This window comes from Tenrec ecaudatus, chromosome 11, assembly GCF_050624435.1.
Source record: "Tenrec ecaudatus isolate mTenEca1 chromosome 11, mTenEca1.hap1, whole genome shotgun sequence".
NCBI lineage: Eukaryota > Metazoa > Chordata > Mammalia > Afrosoricida > Tenrecidae > Tenrec > Tenrec ecaudatus.
Window position 1 is genome coordinate 80,716,558 of NC_134540.1, and position 25,984 is coordinate 80,742,541.

Below are 25,984 nucleotides of genomic sequence, written 5' to 3' on the forward strand. Positions count from 1 at the left end.
TGTAAACAACTTGAGAGAGAGAACAGATTCGAGGACTTCCTGTACTTCACCCCCTCTAAGCTGTATGTTAAGTCAAAACCACACCGGAGGGCGTGGCCCCAACACATGAGCCCTGGGAGGGTTGGGACCTGTAGCTTTCCCAGCCCTGTCTGATCTTCTCCAGGTTCCGGTTCGGTAATCAACAGGTGCTGTGGACACAAAAGATGTCATGTCTACAATATATCCTGTTTGAAAATTTTTTAAAAGCCTCATTTTAGAAATCCACTCCATAAAAAGTACTCAAAATAAGAATGAAGTTTACAGCAAATCTATGCTCATTCAGCACAATATGTATTGGTGAAAATGGTAAGACTTAAGAACGGAGTACAGACAATTCATTATCTAGCCTGGAAAATAGAGACACTAATAGCCCTCTCTTTACGTCATGGGATTCAGATAACTCATTTTTTTTAATCTTATGTTTTCACTTTTCTTCTTCTTTTTGTAAACCAACACACCTGTCTCATTGTTTTGAATAGGCAGGGGAAAGCCCATTTTTTAATACAGAATCGGAGCAGTGAATGTGTGTTGTAAATTCACTTCTTCGAGCAATCCTATGCAACTAATTTCACAGGCTACTTTTTGTGGATAAAGATGCTGACTCACTCTTCTGAAATGGTGAGCTTTTCTTAGGCATGGGTCTGCGCTGTCTGTTCTGCCATTCGCTCAGAGAATCTGGCCAGGTAGGAAGGTGTGCTGTGAGAGCCTTGGGTCCTTGCATCTCACTACCGTGAGGTACCCTCCAGATCCACACCACTTACCCTGTTTGGTTCTCAAGTAAAGTCGAGAGAGGACTAGCATATACTTTGTAACAGGCTGCATGCACAGGCCTGATAAAAAACTGCGGTGTGCGCGGTGAATTTGAGTTTTTTGAGGACTGCTGTCAGAAGGAGCCATGGTGGTGCTCACCTTAACCTTGGTGAAGGTGCTCGGCTGCCAACAGGTTCAAGTCCAACCTGAGGAAGGGGTGGTGTTCAATTTCTGAAAAGCCACTCGCTGGCACCGCTACAGAGCTGAGTCTCTGCCACATGCTGGTTTACCGCGAGTCAGGAGTCCATGAGACAGCCCCTTGCGGTCCTCTTAGTCTAAAGATGGATCATTTCTAAAATATTTGCTGAGTCCTGCCCTCCCTCTCGTCAGTGGAATGGCAATGGGTAAAACATACATGACACACATGTGCACAGTAAAACCTCTCCATTGATAATTTGTAATAAAGGCTTAGCTGTTAAAAAATTAATGAAAAAAAGTGTGAAATTAATCATAGACTTGATTATAAATAAATAGTTTGTAGAAGGTACTAATTTTTTTAGATTGCTATTACGTATAGTCAAACAGTTACTCTTTTCTAACTCTACCACCTTGGATCTGGCAAGGGTTAGGAGTCAACAGGACTCTCCCTAAGCTAGTGGGCTTATGCAACACAGTATTTTTCAAACAGCATAGTGATTACATGATGGGCTGCTAACTGAAAGGTTAGCAATCCGAGGCCACTAGTGCCTTATGGGAGAAAGACGAGGCTTTCTACTCCCACAAAGTTAGTCTCGGAAACCCACGGTTCTACTCGGTCCTATAATGTGGCTAGGAGTCAGAAACGGCTGGATGTTGGGGAGTTTGGGTTACAGTGAGTTAAAGGGGGCTAGCGCTAGTGGCACCCGGGGTAAGCCTGCTCAGCTAGCTGGAAGGTGGGCAGTTTGCACTACAGCACAAAGACGTGGCTGGCTGCTTCGCTACACGGCAGTCTTGGGGACTGCCCGGGGCCGCAGTTCTACTTTGCCCAACAGGGTTGCCCCAGTCAGAATCAGCTTGACAGGGATGGGCTTATAGAGTTGAAAGGAATGAGCTGCACATGCCCCCAGGTCCCCACACTGGCTCTCCCTGCGACTGGAGCCTCCCAGCTGGCCACCCCTGGCCGCAGCAGCCTCCTCGACTTCCAGCACGCAGCTCTCTCTGGGCGCCGTGATACGAGAAGGGTCTAGTGGGAGCTCGCGGCTAGAAACTTGTAGCTGCTTCCTCCCAGAAATCTAGTATAATGCTCGCATTTCTTAGGACAAAGACGTAAGCTATTGACTCAAAGTCCAGGAATAAATCGATCCCTTTCTTTACTGAGAATATTCATGGTGGGGGCACAGGGGAGGCTAAAAACATTGATCTCAGATAGAAAGTAACTCAGATGTCCAAGCCAGGAGAGACTACCAAGGAGAAGAATATAGTTTTATTTTAAGGAAAAGATTAGAAAACCACCAGCAAACTTAACAATAACTGAACCGTGGAGCCTGGGGAGGGGGAAGCTCATTCATTGGGCCTATATGTTTGCAACAAAGTAAATACTTACTAATCTCCATGACCACCTTTCCTCCCAACAACGCCCCAGCACAGCACCTCACTCAAAACTGAGGTGTGCAGGCAGGGATCAGCCAACACCTAAAGGAGGTGCTTTCGGTTTTATTCCTATTTGGATCTGGAACCCAAACCCACTGTCGTCCAGTTGAATTCCAACTGTCCAGTATGAAGCCACGGCACCCCCTCGTCTGACGTCTGAGTTCCCCGAGGGGACGTGCTGGAGGAGAACGCAGAGGCCTGCATAGGGAGAGGCTGCACCCGTCAGAGAAAGGAGACAGGCGGCTCAGAAGGGACACCCTGTTCACCACTGTGCGCGTACAGGTGCTGAAGGAGCTAAGCAAGAAATAAAAATGCCACCGAAGCATTTCTGACCCTGTGTTCCACCATCTCCCACACCCCAGAAAGGGGCAGTCACACCCCCTTCACTTCTGCCAGTTCGAAACCACCAACCGCTCCGTGGGAGAAAGAGGAGACCTTCTACACTTGGACATTGAGTCTTCAGTTGTACTCTTTCTGCAGGGTCGCGGTGAGTCGGAATTCACTCCAGGGCAGTGTGTTTGGTTTCTGAATCACTTCCGAGAAAGGCTGAAGCAATCTGATCAGGACAAGAAGGCTGAGCCACTTAATTCCCCTGCGGCCACTAATAAAGGCCTCTGGTCCGGTTCTGGTCCCTGCCCCCAGATCAGGCACAGCATGCTTTGTTGAAGCAGGGGTCTCGGGAGCTCCTGGGTGATGACTGCACAGGGAGAAGGTCACAGAAGGTCAGGAGACGGAATACCTGGAGGAGTCCCGCCTCAGCTCTGTCACTCCCCAGCTCTCCGAGAAAGCTTCGGACATTTTCTTGGTAAACGGCTTCTTCAAGATAAGCTCCTAATCTGAAACATGGGAGCAAGGGCTACTCTATCTCCATCACGAGACCCAAGAATGTACATGAAATGCCTTTGATAACAGGTATGTATTTTCTTGGCAATCTCTTGAGAAAGTTTTGCCTTAATTTTAACCATTAAGACAACACCCCTCCTGCCATAAGGACTCGGGAATGCAACGGCAGTGCAAACGTTTACCCTTGCGTGTCCGGGAAGTGTTATTCTGATTCGGCATTTGACTGTGTTTCAGGTGACTTGGCACAGCCAACTAGGTGCCTAATTACCAATTTTAATTACAAATGGTGAACATTTGGTTGCAGTCTGCACCATGTGTCAACACTCCTGCTATTTCCATTTTCCACTGGCCTACTGCCCCCTTCCCTGCCCTTCCCCGCGTGCCTTCCATTCTTCGTAAATGCTGACTCTGGTCAGTGGACGGATTTAAAGGAGCACGGTTCTCAGGAGTTGGTTTGATTTTTTGTTGTTGTTGTTGTTGTTATCGAAGGAATTTGTCTTTAGTCATTCTTTTTTAAAATCATTTTACTGGGGGCTCATACCACTCATCACAATCCATGCATACAATTGTGTAAAGCACATTTGTACATTCATTGACCTCATCATTTTCAAACATTTGTTTTCCACCTAAGCCCTTGGTATCAGCTCATTTTTCCTCCTCCCTCCCCCTTCCCTCATGAACCCTTGATAATTTATAAATTGTTATTTTGTCATATCTTGCACTGTCTGATGTCTCCCTTCACCCACTTTACTGTTGTCCATCCCCCAGGGAAGAGGTTACATGTAAATCCTTGCAATCAGTTCCCCCTTTCTACCCCACCTTCCCTCCACCCTCCCGGTATCGCTACTCTCACCACTGGTCCTGAAGGGATCATCCGCCCTGGATTCCCTGTGTTTCCAGTTCCTATTTGTGCCAGTGTACATCCTCTGGTCTAGCCCGATTTGTAAGGTAGAACTGGGATCATGATAGTGAGTGGGTGGGGAGGGGGTAAGCATTTAGGAACTAGAGGAAAGTTGTATGTTTCATCGTTGCTACACTGCCCTCTGACTGGCTCGTCTTCTCCCCATGACCCTTCTGTAAGGGGATGTCAAGTTGCCTACAGATGGGTCCTGGGTCCCCACTCCGCACTCCCTCTCATTCACGATGATTTGACTTTTTGTTCTTTGATGCCTGATAACTGATCCCTTCAGCACCGCATGATCACGCGGGCTGGTGTGCTTCTTCCAGGTGGGCTTTGTTGCTGCTGAGCTAGCTGGCCGCTTGTTTACCTTCAAGCCTTTAAGTCAGTTTGATTTTTGTTACCTCACCAATGGGCTAACATCCCTGAGTGTTGGTCACACAGTATGTAGCTAAGCTTGTCCCTCACAGTTAGGCTAGAGCACAAAACCCAAACCCAAGTTGGTTTTGAGGCACAGTCACCCGACAGACTGAGCAGAACTGCCCATGTGGGTTCCTCAGACTGTACATTTTCAAAAACTTCATCTTTCTTCCTCGGAGCAGTTGGTGATCTCGAACCGCTGACTGTGAGGTTAGCAGCCGAATGTTTAATCCATTCCCTCGCTGGGAGGGAGGCCAGGAGGGAGCATATACTACTCTCACCAACTTGTGGCCGGGAGAGAGGACAAAGGGGGGGAGCGGCAGAGGCAGGACACAGCCAGGGCCGAGCCACAGCCTGCAATCTCTTGAGATAGTGACTCACACCCACCGGACTCGCTGTTATCCAAAGGTCAGCAGATCAAACCAAACCAGTGGCTTCGCTGCAGAAAAGACCCGGCTCTCTGCTCCCATGCCCACTGCCACAGAGCTGATTCCGAGGCTGTCAATCGTCAGGAGAGCAGACAGGCTCATCGTTCCCTCGTGCGCAGCAACGCGTGGGTCTGAACCACTCGCTGTGAGGTTAGCAGCCCAACTCCTAATCTACCTCTTGGGCCACCAGGGTCTTATCAAAACAGATGCTGAGTATTTTAGTTGTACACCACCCCCCCCCCACCCCCCGAAACTCCCTGTCCCTGAGCAGATTCCAACTCAGAGCTGCAATCTATCAGTCAGGGTGGAACTGCCCTTTGGGTTTCTGAGACCACCGGTGCTTTGCGGGAACATAAAACCCCGTGTTTGTCCGAGGAGCGGCTGTTTTCAAATGGCATACCTTGTGGTTAACAGCCCAACGGGTAACCCTTGAGTCCACCAGGGCTCTATTATTTAGATACAGCACATTAAAAAAAAAAAGTGCCGTTTCAACCAGTCTTGAGTGCACAACGCAGTGAAATTGAGCATATTGCTGAATTTTTCAAAAGCTAAATTATAGATCAACTATTATAAAAATGATGTTGATTCCGAAAAATAAAATACAAGTATACCTTTAAAACCGCCACATGAAACGACCTCTGAGTTATTCTTTCCCTTCTGCTGCGCCACGCTGTGGTTTTATGGATTGTGGTCTGTTCTGCAGACCCAACCCAGTGAGCGGGTCCCTGGGCCTGGTGAGTCACTTCTCAAGACGGGGCCGTGAACGCAACGCACACCAAGTGCAGACCAGAGGGCTCCACACTCCCCAAACCACCGTGTCCAGATGCATGGCAAGCAGCCGTTAGTTCAGCTCTGAAAAGTTCAAGCTATTCACGAAACACACTTTGCTCTTTGATCCTAATACCAATCTCATCCTATCCATTGGAAGGACATGTAAGAGGGCTTTTTAAAAAATGTAAGGAACGTTGGGTTTGTTTATGTACTTAAAACAGATTTTCCTAGGTTATCAAATTCTCCATATGTGGTTTCATTTGTTAAAGAAAAACAGAAAGGAGGGAGAGGAGACTTTTATAAACAGATTATTCACATTAAACTGAGTTGTGGATCTGTTCAATTTTTAGATGTTGCTTCATGTAGAATATGGTAATGTTGTGGTTCTGCGTTGGGCTGCTAGCCGCAGGGTCAGCAGTTCTCAACCACCAGCTGCTCCACCAGAGGAAAACGAGGCTCCTTCCACGTGAGGAGTTATGGGCTCGGAAGCCCACGAGGGTAGTTCTACTCCATCCTACAGAGTCACTGTGTATCAACTCGATAGTTGTGAGTTTGAGACAGGGTCCGGACAATAAAATGTGGATTTACACTTAGGAGGTAGGTGTCACTATATAATAAAAATATGAATTCTTTACTAAATCAACACCTTAAAACTAGACCAAAGGCATACAGACTCTTCTTTCTGATAATTTCTCCCCCTTTTTTGCCTCCAGAGATCATAAGTAGAAGCACCTCAAGTTTGGATGTTCTCCTAAAACACGTAATGCTGAAAAAGCCGGGCACTCAGAACTCTTAGATCAGTGATGACTCTCACTGCTCTAGGTGCAACTGATAGTTCCAGAGCATCTCCACCAAGGACGGCACGTGCACAAGAAAACAAGCACCACCGACACACGCAGGCAAACACACACACACACACACACACGTGTCCACTAAACACCATTCACAATAAAAAAAGTGGAAACACCATCCATAGATGTACAGAAAGAGTAACTATGGTGTACACACACACACACACACACACACACACACACATACACACAGAATACTCTGTACAGGCATAAAGAATGATAATGAGCCCTGGTGTCACAGCCCAAGGTCAGCAGTTCAAAACCACCAGTATGTCCGGCAGGAGAAAGAGCCAGGTTTTCCACTCGCATAAACAGTTACAGTCTTGGAAAACGCACAGGGCAGCCGTCCCTGTGAGCCGGAATGTCACTGTGGGTTGGAATCCACAGGATGGCAATGGGTTTGGTGTTTTGGTGTTCTCAAAATCTAATCTGAATCTAGAGGGCATCAGACTGTGCGACATCAGTCAGGGACAAGGGGACAATTACAGTATGATCCGACCATAATAAAGAGACCAGACATAAGTTTACAAATGGCAAGAGACACTCTCTGCTGGTCCCCAATGGGAGAGGGGGAATCACTTTCCAAATAGTGGACACTTGGTAGTGCTGGTGATGGGTCAGGCAGTTCTGGACAGAGGTAATGTCAGCCCAATTTGACCAAGGACAAAGCTGGCACTAAGAAGTGCACAACAGTGAGGGCCTTTGTGTCCAAAGCCACGTGTACAGCTTGGCAACAGCTTTAATAACAACCAAAAAGCAAGTGTGTGGGTATGTAGGAAGATACGCATGCTTGCGCAGGTAAGCACTTATGAATAAACAGGTATGTGTGCACAGGTGTTTCTGTTTGCAAATGTAGATATCCATGTTTGTGTGTGTGTTGCATATTTTTTCTTAGGTACTATAACATATTTTGAAAAGCACATTATGGACACTTCCTACATTTCACCAGGCACATTGCAGGATTGGGTTACTGGTGTAAGGGCTTAGGACAATCGTGTCAGGTGCGGGGAACAACTTGGTCCGCTGGCCTAACGTAGCTCATTCAGATAATGCTCTGTGGATCTTAGTTGGTGAGCAGCAACCCCCGAGGTTGCGAACACTTCTGAACGCCATCTAAGCCACAGAGCTACCAGTCTCTAGGCTTCAGCGGCAAAAGAGCAAAGAAAAACAAACACCAGACTCGAAAGCAAAAACTGCTCTAGCAGGACTGAGTCCACACAAACGATGACCTCACCCACATGGAGACTAGGGAGGATGGGTCAAAAAACAAAGAATAAAACCCAAATTTCAAGAGAGGGCAGACTTAGTGGACTGGTAGAACACAGACGAAAGAGGCTATCCAAGATTTTCACTGAGATAGGGTTGAAGCTTGGGACCCAAACCCCTCGCAGAGATCACCCACCAGCCAAAGGCAAGTGGCTCCTAAAATGTATGCCATCACCCTAAGGACCGTCCTCTCCCTCATCCCCCTCTTCCTCCTCCTTTTTCTCCTCCTCCCCGTCCTCGCAACACCACCCCGAGTCCTTAGGGCCAACTTTTCCTCTCCCAGCGTGCTCAACCTGTGGGCCGCGACCCCTTTGGAGGTCAAACGACCCTTTCACAGGGGTCGCCCAATTCATGACAGTAGCAAAATAAGTTATGAAGTAGCAAGGAAAATAATTTTATGGTTGGGGGGGTGGGGTCACCACAACATGAGGAACTGCATGAGCAAGGTTGAGAAGCGCTACTAAACCAAACACAGAAGGTCGGGGAGAACAAGGGCACTAGCTGAACCGCACCCACCACAATGCTACCACACTGAGAAAGGAACCACGCCCTTGAGCGAGAGATGTAGAAACTACTCAAATGAGAACCTAGTTTCCCACCAAAGTTTCTCCTAAAACTCAAGGACATGTTTAGAAAAACAACAAAGTAGCAGTCGTGAATTCTATTACTCCTGAAACTTTGTATGAAACCAACACAACTGTTTGTCCCTTGTGCCTTCCCGCCTGTGCTTTTGTAAGCAAGTGCAAGGGTGCACAACGCTGGTTCTCCGCACCACCGGGGACACCACCTCGAACTGTGGGCGACGCTCTCCTGGACTCAAAACTCAACCAACAGTTCTTTGAAACAAGAGCCGATCTATGCCAGGTTTCTACAGTAGCCTAGTACGAGCTTTGTTTCTGGCCAAGAAATAGAGCAAAAGGGTTTAGACGCTTTCACCACCACAGGGCTCTTTTAAATGTTGGTATTTCATTAAGAATTAGAGAGAGTCTCCACAATCTTCTTCAAGAGAAAGGGGGTGGGGGTGGGGGGCCCTGTGCGTGGGTTGATGCGGCCTATTATTTCCTGTGCTATGGAAATGCCTGGAGCAGGACTACTTGGCATCCTGGTGGCCAAGCAGTACCGGGCTCCTTTAGGATTCAAGACAGACACACTCCGGGGACGATGCCGCCGGCCCCAGCCATACACTACTCAGGGATCAACCCACAGGAACCACCCTCCCCATGCGCATAGCCATCAACTGTCTGACACCAGAACCAGGCGCATGCGCTGAGTTTATCAACAAGAAGCCCCCCACGCCCACCCCCTGAACCCTGGAAGTACCTGCTTCATATAGGCATAGCACATGGTCTCTGCCACACGTTTGCCTTCATCGTAACAGGCTCGGGGTCCTATTGGATTCACGTGGCCCCAGTAGTCCTCACTTTGAGGGTGGACTTCAGGATCTATTGATGAGAGGGAAAATGAGACTTGGCTTTCTCGCTCTGCGAGGGCGCTGATGACAGGCAGATCTGTGCTGTGACAATGAGCACGGTCGGTGTTTACAAATGGTGAGACATATATGGAAAGGGGACATTCAACGCTTTAAAACCAAGTCTACGTTCCAGCCAGACATGGCGGTTTTACATCTGGCGGTAAGGAATAACAGTAGCTGTGTATGTGACAGAAAACAAAGATTAATTGGAAGATCGGGTCTGTCAATTTCAAATCTTCTGCTTGCTCCCATAAATTGGGATTAACTTTTATGCTGTCTGGAAAATCAATAAAAACAGACTTACTGCCATCGAGTCAAATCCAACTCATAGCATCCCTATATGATGAGGGTTTCCAAAGCTCTCAATCTTCATGGGAGTAGACAGCCAGCCTCATCTTTCTTTTGAGGAGTGACTGGTAGGTTCAAACTGCTGGCCTTGTGGTTAGTAGTCCAACACAAAGCCCAGGACTCCTTTTAGATAGTCTATACACAGTTGTTAACAATCATCTCCACAAAGAGGCAGATGGTTTACATCTTATACTTACAAAGAACAGAAGAAAAAATACAAAAACATGTACTTTGAATTAACTAGGAATTTCAAAATGAAAATCTCTGTGGAACACCAGGACTTTCAGATATGCCACCACCAAAACAAATCTGGGGACACCAGCAGGCCAGGCCTGGTGCGGGCAGAGGCACAGAACGGTCCAATGGCCGATGAACACTTCTTCCTTTCACACTTATTTTATAGTTCCCAGTTCCTGTGTTTTTAGTGCACAAAATCAGGTCTCATTTTAAAATGTTCCAGGGGAACAGCCTATTTAAGGAAACTTAGCCATAAATTCTTTTTTAACACAAGTGTATTTTTGGAATGTGAGTTAATACCCAATTTCCCTGATAGACTAGGAATGTATCCACACTCGGAATATGGCTATGCTGTACAGTATACACATCTTTGCCAAGAAATCTAGGAAAACAAGACACAAGAAATCTACTCCCTTCATTCTTGCTCTTGTCCCTGAAGTTGGACTACTGGCTCATTTGTGAAGTGGCAACGTGAGGGCGGGGCCTGGGTCGACAGACAACCTCTCAGGTCAAGTGGTTTTGCATCTTTTTGTAAGTGCGGTTGAGCACAGGTCTCTATCTGCTGCCATGATGTAAAATCCCCCGCGATGAGAAAACACCCAAGGCAACTACTGTGTGGGAGAAGAAAAGCAAGGGCTTGAATGGGCACGGATGTAACAGATGATGGATAGCAGACCTTACTCTGGGGGTTTCTGACCAGGGCCGGGCAAGTTAGACCCAAGTACACAGACGGTCACAGATGAGACAAAGGATGAGAGAAAAAATCTCGTACAACCAAACGCTTCCCGTTCACTGGTCACTGTTGAACTGAAATGCCCACAGTACTATTGCTTGTGACAGAGTTCCCTTACAGAATCATGCCATTACTTCACAAAACCATTAATTTAGAATTTAAAAAATGACCTCTTATCAGTCTTCCCTTTCCAGCATTTTGCCAGGCCAATACACAGCTGTATATATCAATATAGAGCAAGCACGTCCAGACTTGAGCTTTGTATTTCATTGATCAAATTCAGACTAAAGCAATGGGTGAATGCTACGGATTTCCCTGAAAGGAATGCACAACCCTAAGGAAAACACACTCATCTGTCTTTTCAGAAGTTTTCATCCCCGTTGTTTCTCCACTCCTCAGTCCCTTTGCCACACTGGTACAATGCTAGAAGCTAAGCCACCAGTATTTCAAATTCCAGCCAGCCTGACTGGTCTCTCCTGATACCACGTTCAATGTCATGTAAGATGAAGTCTTGCTGTCCTGGCCTCGAAGGAGCACTCTGGCCATGCTTCTTCCAACACAGGTTTGTTTGTCCTTTTACCAGACCACAGACTTTTGATCTTCATCTAAAGCACCCCAATTCAAATGCAATGATTCTTTAGCATTCCTAATTCAATGTCCAGCTTCCATAAGCATATAAGGCAATGGAGAATACCATAGCTTGGGTCGGGCGCACTTTAGACCTCAAAGTAACATCCTTGCTCTTCAATACTTTAAAGGGGTCCTGTGCGGTAGATTTCCCTGCTCCCAGGAGCATTGATTGTGGATCCAAGAAAGACAAAATCCTTGACAACAGCCACCTTCTCTCCGTTTATCATGTTGTCTATTGGTCCAGTTTTGAGGATTTGGGTCTTGTTTACATTGAGTCATAATTCATCCTGAAGCTGAAAGCCTTTTCATCAGCAATGTGCTTCAAATCTCCCTTATTTTCAACACGCAAGGTTGTGTCTACTGCGTATCGCAGGTTGCTAATATGCCTGTCTTCAATCCCGATGCCACACTCTTTCATATAAGCCAACTTCTCTGATCATTTGCACACAAATTGAGCAAGTATGTTAAGAGGACACAACCTTGAAGCACACCTCTCTTGACTGTAAACCACGCAGTGGGCCCCTTGTACGACATTCACATGACCGCCTCTTGATCCATGTACAAGTTTCGAACGAGCACAATGAAATGGTCTGGACATTCCCGTTCTTGTCAAGGGTAGGCACAGGGTATTAGGGTCCGCACGGTCAAATGCCTTTGTGCAGTCAATAAAGCACAAGTCGTCATCTTTCTGCTAGTCTGATCCATCTGACAGCAGCACTGAAATCCCTTGTTCCAAGTCCTCTTCTGAATTTGGCCTGAACCTCTGGCAGTTCTCTGTCGATGCAGTGCCGTAACCGTTCCTGGATGATCTTCAGCAAAAATTTGCTTGCATGTGATTTCAATGACACTCTTCTATCATTTGAGCATTTGTGTGCCACCTTTCTTTGGAAGGGGCACAGCTATGGATGTCTTCCAGTCAGTCGGCCAAGTGGCTGTCCTGGCCCAGACAAGTCAGTGGATCAGTGGGGCTGGAGAGAAAGAAGACCTCGAGGTGCTGGGCTGACACACGGCCGTAACAATGGACCCCAGCAGCAGTCTCTGAGGGTGGCAGAGGACCAGGCAACGTTTCCTTCAGCTGGATGAGTCAGCGCTAACTCGAAGCCACCCAACAACCACAAAGAAACATGCTGGACAGATAGTAAAATCAGGTGCACGGAGGAAGGTGCATAAAGAAGAGATGTCGTGTCTCTTTGGACATGTGACACAGATACCTTCATATTTTAAATATTGTAAAAGACTCCGCCCTTTGTACTACGCCAAAACCCTTCCTCTGGTGGTATGTGAAGCCACTCAAAGGTACTGAAAGGATTCCACACAGGGCCGTGGGCACTGCCCCCTGTAAGAAGTGTTTTGTTGAAGAACTCTTCCCCTACGACGCACAGGGAGTGGGAAAGGCAGGAGCGCACTCACCTGCTTATTCCCAAAGGAACCGAGGCAGGGCAGGCAGCCCCCTCCTAATTCCCAAAGGTTTCAAAAGAGAAGCGGAGACTACTCTTCTGCTTTACAGGACTTACAAAGACCTAACTGTATTGTGCAGTAAATCCGTTTTGCTCATCCCTGTCTATTTGGCTCCTTCAATGTCAATTCCATTGAGAGCAACAACAGCAACAAAGGCTCTCCTGAGGTTACCTATTTCCTTATTGATTTTCTGTCCCCATGATAAGGTGAAGTCCCCACTGCCACCTGGGCTTCCGGGGTATCAACCAAGCCTGCACTCACACTGGGGTGGGGTCTGAACCGAGCTCCACGGGCCCCTGTCGTGCTTACTCCTCACACCCACTGAGGTGCATCTGGGCAGGGTGGTGAGATGGCTGCGGTTGGGAACACAGGTTCATTTTTCCGGCATAACTCGTTTGTGCTGTTTCCTGAAATCACCATAGGTTTAGAGCGAGTTTATCTCAGGCTCTGAATGCAAGTGTCTTCACCAACTGCAAGTCCTCAGGAAGTCAGACGTGCACTGTTTCCACGGAAGAGTAAGGAAGACTTGCTACACCATTTTAAAACATGAATTCGGGGATACTTTCAGTGCAGGTTAAAAAAAAAAAAAACCTTTCGTAGCCTCCTAAGTGGCAATCCTGAATTTTCAAAGCTATTGACAATACTCTTCAGGAGCGCTTCAGCAGCAGTCATAATAATACACCTTTGTTGCCATTATTCAAGGGACGGGAAGCTCAGGCTTGCCCTTCCTGGAAATGAAATAATCCTTTCCGGGAGACAGAATGACAAGGGGGTACGGAGGCCCACTGCCCAGGGGGAGCCGCGCCGCGCCCCTCACTCACCTCCGTACACCTCCGAGGTGGAGGCCAGGAGAAGGCGAGCCCCGACCCGCTTCGCCAGCCCTGCAGAAAGCAAACGCACGGTGAGGAGCGGTGGGTGCCGGGAGAGACACGGTCCTGCACACATGTTGGCGAGCTGATGAAATCGTTTGGTATTAAAGAATTCTGCTTGTCCATACATCTTCAATTACCCACACTTATCGTGACTGCTTTGAAACCAAAATAAACTCTCAACAGATACGAATCCCCGAGGCAGTAATTCACTGGATACTTGCAGCTGTAAGCAGGGCCAATTGTAAATACCATATAAAATTGAGTGGAAGTCAAGGCACCTAATTGTACCACAAAAAAACTGCGGGGCTTCTTCAGCATTAAAAATGTTTTAGAAAAAACTAAGCTTATACTGGAATATATGGTAAATGTTGAGTCCGCAGGTTTGATAGAGGCAGGACTTAGGAGTTTCACAAAGACACATTTGTTTCAAATCATCACCCATTGAACCCACCCTCCCACCACCACCACCACCACCAAACGAGAACAGCCATGGGCAAAGATTAGTGGGCTCGGACTCACGGTGATCTAACAGGACAGGAGGGGCTGCCCCACAAGGTTTGCTTCAGAGACTGTCCGTCTCCACGGAGCAGACTGACGGTTCACTGCAAGGTTTGCGGGCGTGGAAGCACCCTCTCCGCGGGTAGCGGAGCTCACTCACTGTACAACCATGCCTCCGCTCAGCCTTTCATCAGGCAGAAAGCAAGGTCCTTCTCACCTGACTTCTACTCTTGCCTACTTCCTGCAACGTGGACACCTGGCAACTTCTGTGTTCCTGCCTCTCTCCTCATCCGGACAATATCCCCTTTAACGCTTTCCTTCAGGGCTCAATTCGAACAATAGCACTTTCTTCAAAGCATCTTGTCACATTTCTTCAGTCCTACTCCGACATTACCTTTCCAGCGTTTACCACTGACACTTGAGTAATAAAATAAGACGGCAAAACCAACTTGCCAAGATGATTCCCAACATGGCGCCCCCCACAGGTGCTGAGTGGAACTGCTCCCTTACCACCAGGTCTTCCTTCTGAGGTACCTAACCTTTTGGTTAGCAGCGACCACGGTACTGTGTGACCCTGCTCAACTCCATCACTATCTATCCTTTCAATCTAGTAGTAGATACAGATGGAAAGCAGTCCAAAGGCTCCCTACAGTAATTCTCCAGAGGCTCTGTGAAGTTGGGCACAAAGGAAGTCACCTCCCTGTGCCTACCACCTCAGGTTTCCCTCCCGACGCTTTCTGTACAGCAGCAGCATCACAAGAAGGTGCGGTGTCCCACAGCTCCTCAGCAGCAAGCTCTCCCACAGGGTGACAGCCCTGGTGTTCTAGGAGGGAGCAAAGAGTATGCCAGACACCATTTGTGTGCACCTCTGGGGAGGCCAGGTGACCCTCATGAGGACACATGAATGTGAGAGCACCCAGGAACATCCGGGAGAGAGAACCACGGGGAGGTGGTGCTTGAGTGAAGAACAGAGTTTGCTTTAAAAAGAAAAAAAAAAGAGGTGAGGTTTGGGAGATAAATTGTGCAAACCCCACAATTTGCTCAAGGCAGAGAATGTTCAAAGGATTCAATATAAAGCAAAATGCATAGGCTGCCAGCACAAAGGCAGTTCTAATTTTACCCTAGAGGAGTCTGGGAGATAGACCTCTAGCCCATATTATTAAGGGGAAACAATGAAGTAGCTTCAAAAGAAGAATCCACTTGGCCTTTTTTTTTTTCATGAGACTTTTTATGACAAGATCATTGTCGATTTAAACACAGAAGACATAGTACAGAAGCGCTGAGCTCTACATGTTAAAAATGATGAGCCGGCAAATGCATTATACCTGTGTGGGGTGGAAACCTCCCAGAGGAGGAAAACGCAAATATTTCCCACTAACAGAAAAGTGGCAATACTATGTATGCAGTGCTAGAGGCCGAACACCTGCGAGACCTGGAAGCCGAGGTGTCTAGTTGCTTCCCGGCTCTCACCGAGGAAGCCTGGTGGTGCAGCCCTTACCTGCTGGGTTGCAAACCATGAAAGGTCAATAGTTCAAATCCACCAACGCTCCAAGGGAGAGTGACAGAGCCTTTTACTTCTGTAAAGAGTTAGTCTCTGCCCCCAGGAGCAGTTCCACCTTGTCCTATAGGATCGCCGAGTCGGCACCAACTGGATAGCAATGAGTTTGGTTTTAGATTACGATCAAACAAAACAGATGAAAACTCTGGTGCAGTATCACAGGCAGCTCACCAATACGCACACAGTCAAGATACAGTCCAGTCTCCCTCCCTCCTTAACCGCTGGTAGGCACTCATTTTCCCCCATTTCTATAGTCTCGTTTCAAATATGATACACAAGTGGAATCAAAGAGCATCTATCTGTATACAAACTTGGGGGCCTGGATTTCCTCACTTGACATAACTCCCTCTGAGAATCGTCCACGTCACTTAGGCACCAACAGTGCGGGCCTCTTCTTCACTGGTACTCAGTACTCGGGTGCTCTATGGCACTGGGGCTGCTCCCAGTTCGGGGCTATTGTGAATGAAGCCGCTACAAACATTCGTGCCAGCTTTTCATGTTGTTGCTGTAAGGAGCCAGTTCTTACCCGGTGACCCTACGCACAACGTAACAAAACACAACCCGGGCCTGAGCCATCCTACAGTTGGTCCTGTGCTTGAGCACACTGGGATAGCCCCTGTGCAATCCACCTCCTCGAGAGCCTTCCTCTCCATCGCTGCCCCTCTACTTTCCCAAGCATAAGGTCCTTTCCCAGGGGCTGGCCTCTTCTGACAACAAGTGCAAAATAGGTAAGACAGTCTCGTCATCCTTGATGCTAAGGATCAAACCTGCTTTTCCAAGGCAGCTCGGTCTGTGTGCACCTAAGTTGTCACTTTTCTGGGATGAATAGCCAAGAGGGCCATTACTAAGTCAGAGGCCAGTGGCATTTTTATTTTTTTAAGGAACTGCCAGGCTAGCTGGACCATTCATTTTACATCCCACCACTAAACGCGTTGCGTTTCCTCTGAAATTAGATGCATTTACATATGCAACGTGCTGAAGCTCAAGAGAGGAGCCCGGCTGGAGCAGCGGTTACACGCCGTGCTGCGATCTGCAGATCGAAATCACCGGCAGCTCCTCGGGAGGAAGGCTGGACTTTACAGTGCTGTTAATGGTACCATCTCGGAAACCCACAGGGCTCGCTCGGAGTCAGCACGGACTCCATGGCAAGGAGTGAGTGGTTCAAGACCAACTGAGTTGGAGATTTCAAAACCAAGACGGAGTCTGCACCATTTTGGGGGGAGGAAGTAAGATTCACAAAGGAGTCAGTCCTGTGACTCTGGACAAAGGCCTCGTCAGATTGAAGCCATCAAGCACTGCACTGGGGACGTGGTGAACTGCAGACAGGGGCCAAACCAAGAGAGCCAGGCAGCAATCAATCCATCTTGTTTGCCGTAGCTGCTCTCAGTTTAGAGAGCAAAGGCTCATTCAGGTCATGGGTTTGGGGTTGGTTTTTTGTAGACAGACCACTCGCACTGCTGCCTTTGTCCCTGCTGCTCCTGGAAGGCAGCAGTCACTCCTCCTAGACCTGCAAGTCCAGGTGTTAAGTGGAGTGCAAAGCCCCACCTCCAGTCACTTTCTCCATTCACTCTACTCACATTCCCCTGGTGGCTCCCTTTGGGAACTTCAATATGACACCCAAATATATCGCCTCCCCTGACGGTGCTAACTCTCTCAGGACAAGGACACGAGCAGAGTCCTTACCTGTATCCCCAACCATAGGGCACTTCGCTCTATTAATACGCATGCTACCTTCTCAAGTGACGTGTGCTTAAGGTGACTTTCGTGCACTGTGTGCCGTTTGGGTTGAGGGTCGGTGGTAGGGGAGGGCGGAGAGAAAGACTGTGGAGCAGGGAAAGACGGGCAGCGTTTGCTGGTGGCAAGGGCAGGAGCAGCAGCCCCAACCTTGCCACACTGGTCAGCAGAGGCAGGGACACTGTCCTGTGTACAGACCAAAGCAGATGATCACAGGAGCAGTAATGTCCTTCCTAACTAGAAGTGACCACCTGACTTCATGCGGAGCTTGATACCTCCTAATGTGTTGTCTAAGAAACTTAAACCCCACCTCTGACTGCCCTTGTCTCGCTGCTGTGTTCAAATTAAAAGTTAGGATTAATTATTCCCTCCAAAATCCATGTAGATCACCTGGTTTAGATAATTCCTAAAATTATGGCATTTTTTCACTTGGAATTTTAAAAAGGAGTTCCTCTCTTCCACTTCCAGGAGGAAGCTGAGCCTGTTGGTTCCTTTAAAGATTTATAGTGTAACTGTTTCCCAAAGTGGATAATCACCAGCGGTGATTAAATCTGACAGCACTGGGAATGCTAGGAGCAGTTCCACTCTGCCCTGTGGCATCGCTGGGCATTGGGATGAACTCAATAGCGGTGGGTTCTTCCACCTGGCAGCCCATCCAGGTCATATATATATCAAATCACACATATACATATAAACATTTGTCCATTCAGCGTTTTCACAAGTACTAGTCACGGACAACCCTCAGTGCTATGTTTCCAAATGACTCCGTCATCGGGCAAGAAGCCCAGCACCCAGTCTAGAACCTACTCCTACATGGGTCTCTCTGTTTACTGTCTACTTCATGAGTGAAACAACTACAGTGCTTTACACTTGTGCCAAACTTAAGCATGCCTCCAACTTTAAACCCTCACACGTGCGCTTGAGTCGCAGCTGTGTATCTCAGACCTGGTGTGTGAAGACAGACATCTCTCCAAAACTCAGGTCAACGCTCTGAAAGAATTTCAGACATGAAGGCCTTAATCCTAGGGCAGACTAAATCACTAGGATGCGTGAGATGTCTACTTTGTGCACGGCAAAGTAAGTCATGCTGAAATAACACCACAGACCTGACATTACCAGCAGGGGGAGGGGAGAGGAGACTAAAGCTACACTCAGTTACCTACAGTCAAGTCTGGTAAAACATGGCCCGCAAGGGCACCCAACTGAGAAAACGACAACTTACCCAACATATTTAACGTCCCGATTGTATTGGTCTTTAGTGTCTTGATGGGATTGTACATGTAGTTTGGAGGGGAGGCTGGAGAAGCCAAATGATAGATCTGGTCAACTGAAAGAGACGAAATGGAAGCATATTATTTCCAAGAACAAGCAGCAAAATCTGAGTGGTTAGAAATCGCACTGCCATGGGCTCTAGTTCTGACCGCCGAGCCTCCGCTGAGCAACTTTCCCGGAAAGCGGTGTACTGCAGTTTATTCCAAATAAGGTGTCCCTGTCGCCAGCGGAGAGCTGTGCATATGTTCTCTTAGTAATACATTTAGGGTGTCTAAAATAAAAAAGTTCAAGCAAAACATGAACTGCTAAGGAGATCTGCTGGGCCAGTTAAATTCAAGGCAGAGAGGTCAGGTTAGAAGATACGACTATTGCTTTTATTTTTGTCGGGGAGGGATGTGGGGGATCCCAAAGGAGCCATCTTAAAAGTTTTCTCAAAGACTACAGGGCCTTGTTAGGAAGAAGTTCTGACAAAGTGAAATTGCATTGGTGAGAAAGAAGACAGAGAAACTTGCATCACGCACCCCATCCCACACCCACCCGTTATGACCATGTGCCTGGCTCTTTCTTGTAGGGTATCCAGGGCTCTCCTATGAGACTTCTGTGGGATAACGTCCCCCCATCTGCCCTACAGCCCCTGTCCTGCCCCGTTTAGATGCCTTTCTGATTGCCCAGCCCAACAAACATTTACAAGGAAGAGGGTCTGAGTCCCCTGAGGATGTGTAACTGTGGTTTGACAAGGTATAAACGGAGACGGGCACAGTGCTTCTGGGAAGGACCAGAGAGATGGAATCATCATCTACAGAAGCGGAACAAACTCGATGAAGTATGTTGATACCATGGTTTGCATTTTGACACTTTTACATAATGAAGGTTGCTGATTGCATGGTAATACTCCGACTTCCCCTAAGGTATTATTACGACAGCTTCCCCCAAATTCAAATCAACATGTAAGTATCGACGGAAACGAAACTGCAGTTTATCATTAGAAGAACTTTAATCCAAAATAGGAAGTCTAATTATTTGGAACCAAAACATGTGCTGGGCCAATTACTTGAGTCTTGTTTTGCTCATACTAGAGTCAATGTGATTACAAATTGTTGTTTTTTTTTTAACTCTCATGAAGATCTATCTCAGAAAAAGCATTCAAAAACAGGAGAGATCTTAGATCTTTCTGACTCAGACATTTTTTTAATTTGTGAAGTAAATCTGCCGTAAAAGCAAAACAAAGTAGAACATAGCTTTTCCCCTCATTTTACATATATCCTGTAATAAAAAATAAATTATATATATATATATATAGTAACAGTTAAGAAAGGTGGCTTTTAATGTCATGGGAACAGCTTTTAAAGCTGGGCTTTGCAAAACTCCACAGTAAACAGGCATTAACTTTAAGAACCCAAAGCAAACCCTCTGCCATCAAGCAGAGTCCCACCCATAGACAGTACGGGACGGAGCACACTGGTCCCATCAGGCTCCAAAGGTGAAGTGTTTTCAGGAGGGTGCACATCTTCTCCCACTGAGCGGCCAGTGCCTTCAGACGGCTGGCCTCCATTCCCCAGGGTTTCTCTACTTTAAGATCACCGTCCGCGAACCGTCTACACCAATCACTCATCAGGGAGCTTCTGCGGGCTCATCAGCTTCCTGTGGAATAGCAGTGGCGGACAGATGTATGGTGAAGGACGTTTCTGGTCTGTGGACGTTTTTTGGTCTGTTTCTTTTGATTTCAGCTATGAGGGAAAGCAGACACACCCACTGTCCACTAGGGAGCTGAGAAGTGGGGATTTTTAAATGCCTGTCAAAAGTGAGCCTCCCCTGGATACAGCGTCTGCCCGTACACAACAGAGAGCAACATGCACCTTTCTTTGCCCTCCCCCCTGCCGCCAGCTCCCTGGTTCCTACCCATGGTCAGTATCACCCCTCTGCCCACCCCGTGAGGAACTGCTCTGCTTCAAGGATGGTGGACAAAAGGGGAAATCTGACGACAGACAGACAAAAATGTGTTCTCGTGAATTCTGCTAAAACTTTCCCCGAAAATCCCCCCAACCCCAACACCCCGTCTTTCTGATAATCTCCCTGACAGCCTGCCCTACTCCCCGCCTAGTGGAGAGGGCTCCAGGGCAAGTGTTTATCTTCAGACAAAGGGGGCAGAAGGCAGCTTCCCACAGAGAGCACAGCGCTCTATGACCCAGGTGTCCGCTCCTTTTTACGCATTCTGCTGAGCGCATGTCAGGGAGCTCAGAGTGCAGACCCTTTAAGACAAGAGTTCCCTAGTGGCTGGCCCTCCAGCAAACACTGGGTGATTCTATGGAGATAATATACTCGGTGTTAGGCGGGTTTGTCTAGAGAAGCAAATCCAGTGATACTCGTGTATGTATAAGAGCGAGCTTTATCTCAAGAAGTAATTATCAAAAAGGCATCCCCAATCAGTCCAACTCAAGTCCATAACTCTCTCTTCAGACTCAGACGGCCACATGCAAACCTGCATGTGGCATGGAGGTGACGGTCAGTGGGTGACGGAGCTCCCACCTCGGTCGGTGTCCACACGGCAGGGCTCCGGCAGCTCTCAGCGTCAGGTCGAGTCCCAGGAAGCATGAGGGTGATGGGGGAGTGTGAGGATGCGCCGACACTTTCAGATATCTGCAAGCTGGCATTGTATCATCTCATGACCGCATTTGGGAAGAGGTTTCAGGTACTGCCCAGTCCAAGAAATTGCTATTTTTCCTGTACCAGGAATACCTCCGTGGGGAAGGAGCCAGCAATAGCATGAGCAAAACTACAGGCTCCACCTTCTGCGTAACTGCAAAGGCTCTCTGCCACGAAGATCCCAGTGAATGTGTGAGGTAATGAGAGCGAGCTCTCCATTTAAAATATTCAATCCACCTGGCTCCCAATCATTTCTAAAGGAAAGCAGAAAAAGAAAACAAAAACAAGTAATGTGCTCTCTCGGGCAAGTCTGCTGCAAAGGGTCTCTCCAGAGTCAAAAAGCCAAGACTGACCGCTGAAGACAAGGCATGTTCAATGGCCTCATCGGCAAGCACAAGACGAGCAATAAGTCATGAAGACCGGAGAAGGGTGCATGCTTTTGAGGTACGGCGCTGGTGGAGAATGCTGACTGATCACCCCACGGGCTGCCAGGAGGATGAGCAAATCCATCACGCAAGATCTGTTCAAGGTTTTATTCCTCGGCACGGTTCATCTGTTCAGCTTCTGCGCTCTTCTCTCAAGCATCACTTGAAAATCGTGGTTAGGTACCCGCGAGTCGGTACGGCTGCAACGTTCTTCAGAAGCAAGGATGGCGAGCCTTCCTCTCCCGTACTTGGGACACGCGATCAAGAAGGAAACCCTCAATGAGACGGCACTGAGCCGGCGGCAGCTACAGGGGCTCGAGCAAAGCAAGGAGAGTGAGGATGGCGCAGGCCCAGGCCTGCCAGGTGTTTCGTTCTGTGCTACTCAGAATCGCTGGGCGTCAGGACTAACCCGATGGCACCGAACGACAAGATTTCAAAGAGACATTCATGAAAAGCGGGAACAGAAGATGGGACAAACTGTGAACAAGCTGAGGTCAGAAGGGAATGATCTGGGCGTGTGTAATGGTTCCCCTTCGCTCTCCCGGCAGGGTGCACATGGCTTCTCCTCCGGAGCCACTGGATCAGTCCAGCCATCTCCACACTGGCTCTCCACTGGTCACCCAGAGTCCCCAAAAGAAAGCGCCCGGGCACTCCCCTACAGCCTGACCCAGCTTCTCCAGGTGGGCAGATGCGGGAGCTTTTCATGTGCACAACAAACACATGTTCTAAAGGGTCGAGTTTGAAAGTTACTGAGCTAATGAAAAACAATACAAAACACACGGAACCGACGCTACAAGGGAAAGAGATATCTTTAAGAGAACTGAGCAAATCGGATCGTAGGGAAAAGTGCCAACCGAGACTATGAATTACCAGGAAGGGTCTCTCCAAAGAAAAGGCAAGTAAATCCTTTAACTACCCCCCATTCCCATGTGCTAATTCTAACAGCTAGAGGCAACAGGCAGGTCTTTATTCTACAAACTGTCAGTTAGCACGGTAGGATTTGTTTTTAAAATAAATTCTCACAAAACTCCCAGAAACGCTGAGGCTATTTCATTGTTTCAGGTTTTCCATCCAATGGCTAGGCACGACCAGTGTGAAAAATGGATCGGTTCTTACCAGTGCTGCTTAAGATTAAGTTCAGGGACTTGTTTCATCGGCAGACCGTGAACTCAGCTGCACGGGCTGGGCTTGGCTTCCCTGGGGCAGCCATGACAGAGCACCCCAAAGCAGAGGCTCCAGAGCGGGTACTTATCTCCCCAGTGCTGGAGAGCAGCAGTATTCCCGCCAGGTAGCAGCAGGGTCATCTTCCCCGGAAGAACTTGGGGCAGGCCCTTTCTTGTCTCTCGGCTTTTGCTTGGCCAGCAAACCCAGCGTAGCTTTGTTGCCACCTAGTGTCTTCTCTCCAGAGCTGTCAATCTCTTGGGTCTCCTCTTCTCTTTTCTGAGGACCCGTCATTTAGGATTAAAACCCACCCCACTCCAATATGGCCTGATGGAAAATGGGGAACATCTCCCAAGGCTATTTCCAAACAGTCACGTTCATGGGTACCAGGGGTTAGGACTTCCACGTGTCTTTGGGGCTAGGGGCTGGGTGACACAGACAATACCATCTATAACAGGCACTGGGTTTCCTTCTTTCAAGGAGCCTCCGCCTGCCTGATGCTCTCTTCAGTGGGACTCAGCCAGATTCAAACCAGAATCAATCCAGAGACAACTTCAGCACTTGATGCCATACCTCCGAGCCGTACTGGGCTATACCTGCACTGTGTGATCGCTTCCCACCTGATTTGCAAACCACTGGCATTTCTGCTCACAGAAGACGGGGCTGCCCCACGTAGCCCAAAGACAGCATATAGCAATGTATACGGTTGCGTTCACAGCAAACAAACCCAGCACGTATTTTCACTCTGGAGGTAATGATCTACGCAGGGCACGGAAGAAAACGGAGTAGATGGTTAAGAGGAAAACAAATTTGTCTCAAAGGTAACGCGATTCTAAGATGAAGCGGCTCACGTTATCTCCTAAACTCAAGTTCCAGCTTCCTTCCTCCAGGCTCACTTCAATTTGTCAGTTGATGTGGGAAGCCTCCCCCTGGGCAGGAACAAGTCGGTCACTCCTGCAACCTGCCTCCACCTCTAGTCAACAGTTACCAAATTCTGCCTTGTGTTCTCTCTCTCACAGGGGGAGGGTAGTGCTCTTCCCCGGGCGGGCCTGCCTCAGTTTCCTCGAAGCGTGTACAGATGTGACTCGGGGGGCCCTGCTACAGGTCTGCTGCGTCGGAATCCCTAAATGAGCCTGGAAACCTGCACTTCAAAGTAAATCCCGTTCTAAGTGCTTCAGCATGGCCCAGCCTGGGAAGAGTGCTCAATTAACACTTAGCCAAGGGAAGAGGTGGACCTTAAACCGGGACTCACATTAATTTTTTTTATCCAAAAGGCAATTCCTCTCCCCTCTGCACCCCTTTTTTCAAAACCATTTTGTCACTTTAACCTTACACTGGCTCCAGACCCATCTTCACGGAAGAGACTAGGGGACCAAACGTCTGGATGGTTACTGAAGCAGCAACTCGGATGCGTTCATTTCAGATGCCCTTGTTAATACCCCGAACGGCCAGGTCTTCATCAGCCCCATTTCTCCTACCACCGTGTGTCCTGCCTGTCACATTACCAAGCAAGCAGCAGGTCATCTTGACAGCTAGCTCAGCTCTACCCTAAAAAAGGACACTGCCCACCCACCCCCCAACTCCACTCCCTGTGCGTTTCATTCATCTGGTAAGGAATTCTGAACGGGAAAGAAGGGGGAAACTTCGACAGGGGTAGGAATTAATCAGCAGCGAAAGGTGTTATGTAAATACTAAGCAATCCCAAGTACAAGCAGCTCTGGAATGTAAACCTTCACTGCCCAGAAACGGCTCCCCAGTTCAAAAGTACGCTGGAAAAAAGCGCACTGCTGAAACATTCTTAAGTTGTGGGTGGAGGGAGAGGCAGGCATGGCCATTCATCTGCTGGCCGTGTGCCTTCAGATGCTGACCGCCCAGTCAACCGCCGTGACCTTTTCACGTTGACAAGGGGCCCTGTGCTCAGCTAGCAAAATGGGAACCTTATGAAACGAGGCTTAAAGAATTCATGTTAATTATCAAGGAAACGATAAATTAAACAGTGAAACAAGCTAGTTCTGCACTCCCCACCTCCCACATACATACACACACGTGAGTCTCTAAAAATAGATGCACAACCGTCTACCTCCCAGAGGGCAGACAGGCTATTTTGGGATGACAAATTCTCCCAAGGGGGAAACCCAACTAGCCTAACCACAAGTGAACTTCCTATGTTCCCACCCCCTGCCCCTCCTTTAAGGCCCTGAGTGGCTGGGGGGTAAGAGATGGGCTGATCAGAAGGTCAGAGGTTCAAGCCCACCAACCACTTCTCGGGAGTGGAACTATCTGCTGCCATAAAGATGGACGGCCTCAGACATCCTATGTGAGGTTGCTATGAATCAGAATTGGCTACAAGTCCGTGGATTTGTTTGTTTAGATGGATGGCCCCCGACGGTCATCACATTTAGGATCTACCAGGAAGGCTGGCATCTGGCGTCCCAACTAGAGGCGCCTCCCTTGGACCGGTCAGACGCTGAAGGTCCTACAGTACTCAGTCTGGACACGCGTAGGGTCTCCGTGAGTTGGAATCCACTTGACAATAATTATGTTGTATGTGTGCATGTTTTCAGGACGAACTTCACTGTGCCTGAAATCCATGTAAATGAGACACTAATATGGAAGGAAAAACATGTAGAAATTGAACACCTCTCAGAATAACCTATATCTACAGTTCAGAATGTATCAAGAGCGCGCGCGCACACACACACACACACACACACAAATTCAGTGTTATCTTCTACCAAGGGGAAAATTCACGTCAAAATACATCCGGATTTTTGTTTTACTGCAAGTTCTTAACATGCCCTGATTCGTAACTTCCTGCTTGTCCCATACCCCATCCTATGGGATGGCCACCCCAGTAAGGTCTAGTTAAGGACCGTCACCTTGAAATGAAGATAGAAATACATTAAACAAACTTTAAGTTGTTTCTGTGCACTGGCATCTCATTTCACACAGAGTGAAAGGCCAATCATAGAGATAGTCGCTACAGAAAATTCTGTTTTTCCACCGGGACCTGGCACATACACTTTGAACGAGATTTCACGTTCTCCAG

General features: G+C 48.0%; 1 protein-coding gene across 3 annotated transcripts in view; it reads right to left on the reverse strand.

Moving 5' to 3' along the window:
* UXS1 (UDP-glucuronate decarboxylase 1) overlaps positions 1–25,984 on the reverse strand; it is a 107,301-nt gene that overhangs the window by 17,440 nt on the left and 63,877 nt on the right. For all 3 annotated transcript variants that reach the window (XM_075563351.1, XM_075563350.1, XM_075563352.1), the window contains 3 exons: positions 18,657–18,761; positions 13,594–13,653; positions 9,216–9,337 (listed from right to left, as the gene is read on the reverse strand). In XM_075563351.1, coding sequence (XP_075419466.1) covers positions 9,216–9,337; positions 13,594–13,653; positions 18,657–18,761 — 287 coding nt within the window. The remainder of the gene's footprint in view (positions 1–9,215; positions 9,338–13,593; positions 13,654–18,656; positions 18,762–25,984) is intronic.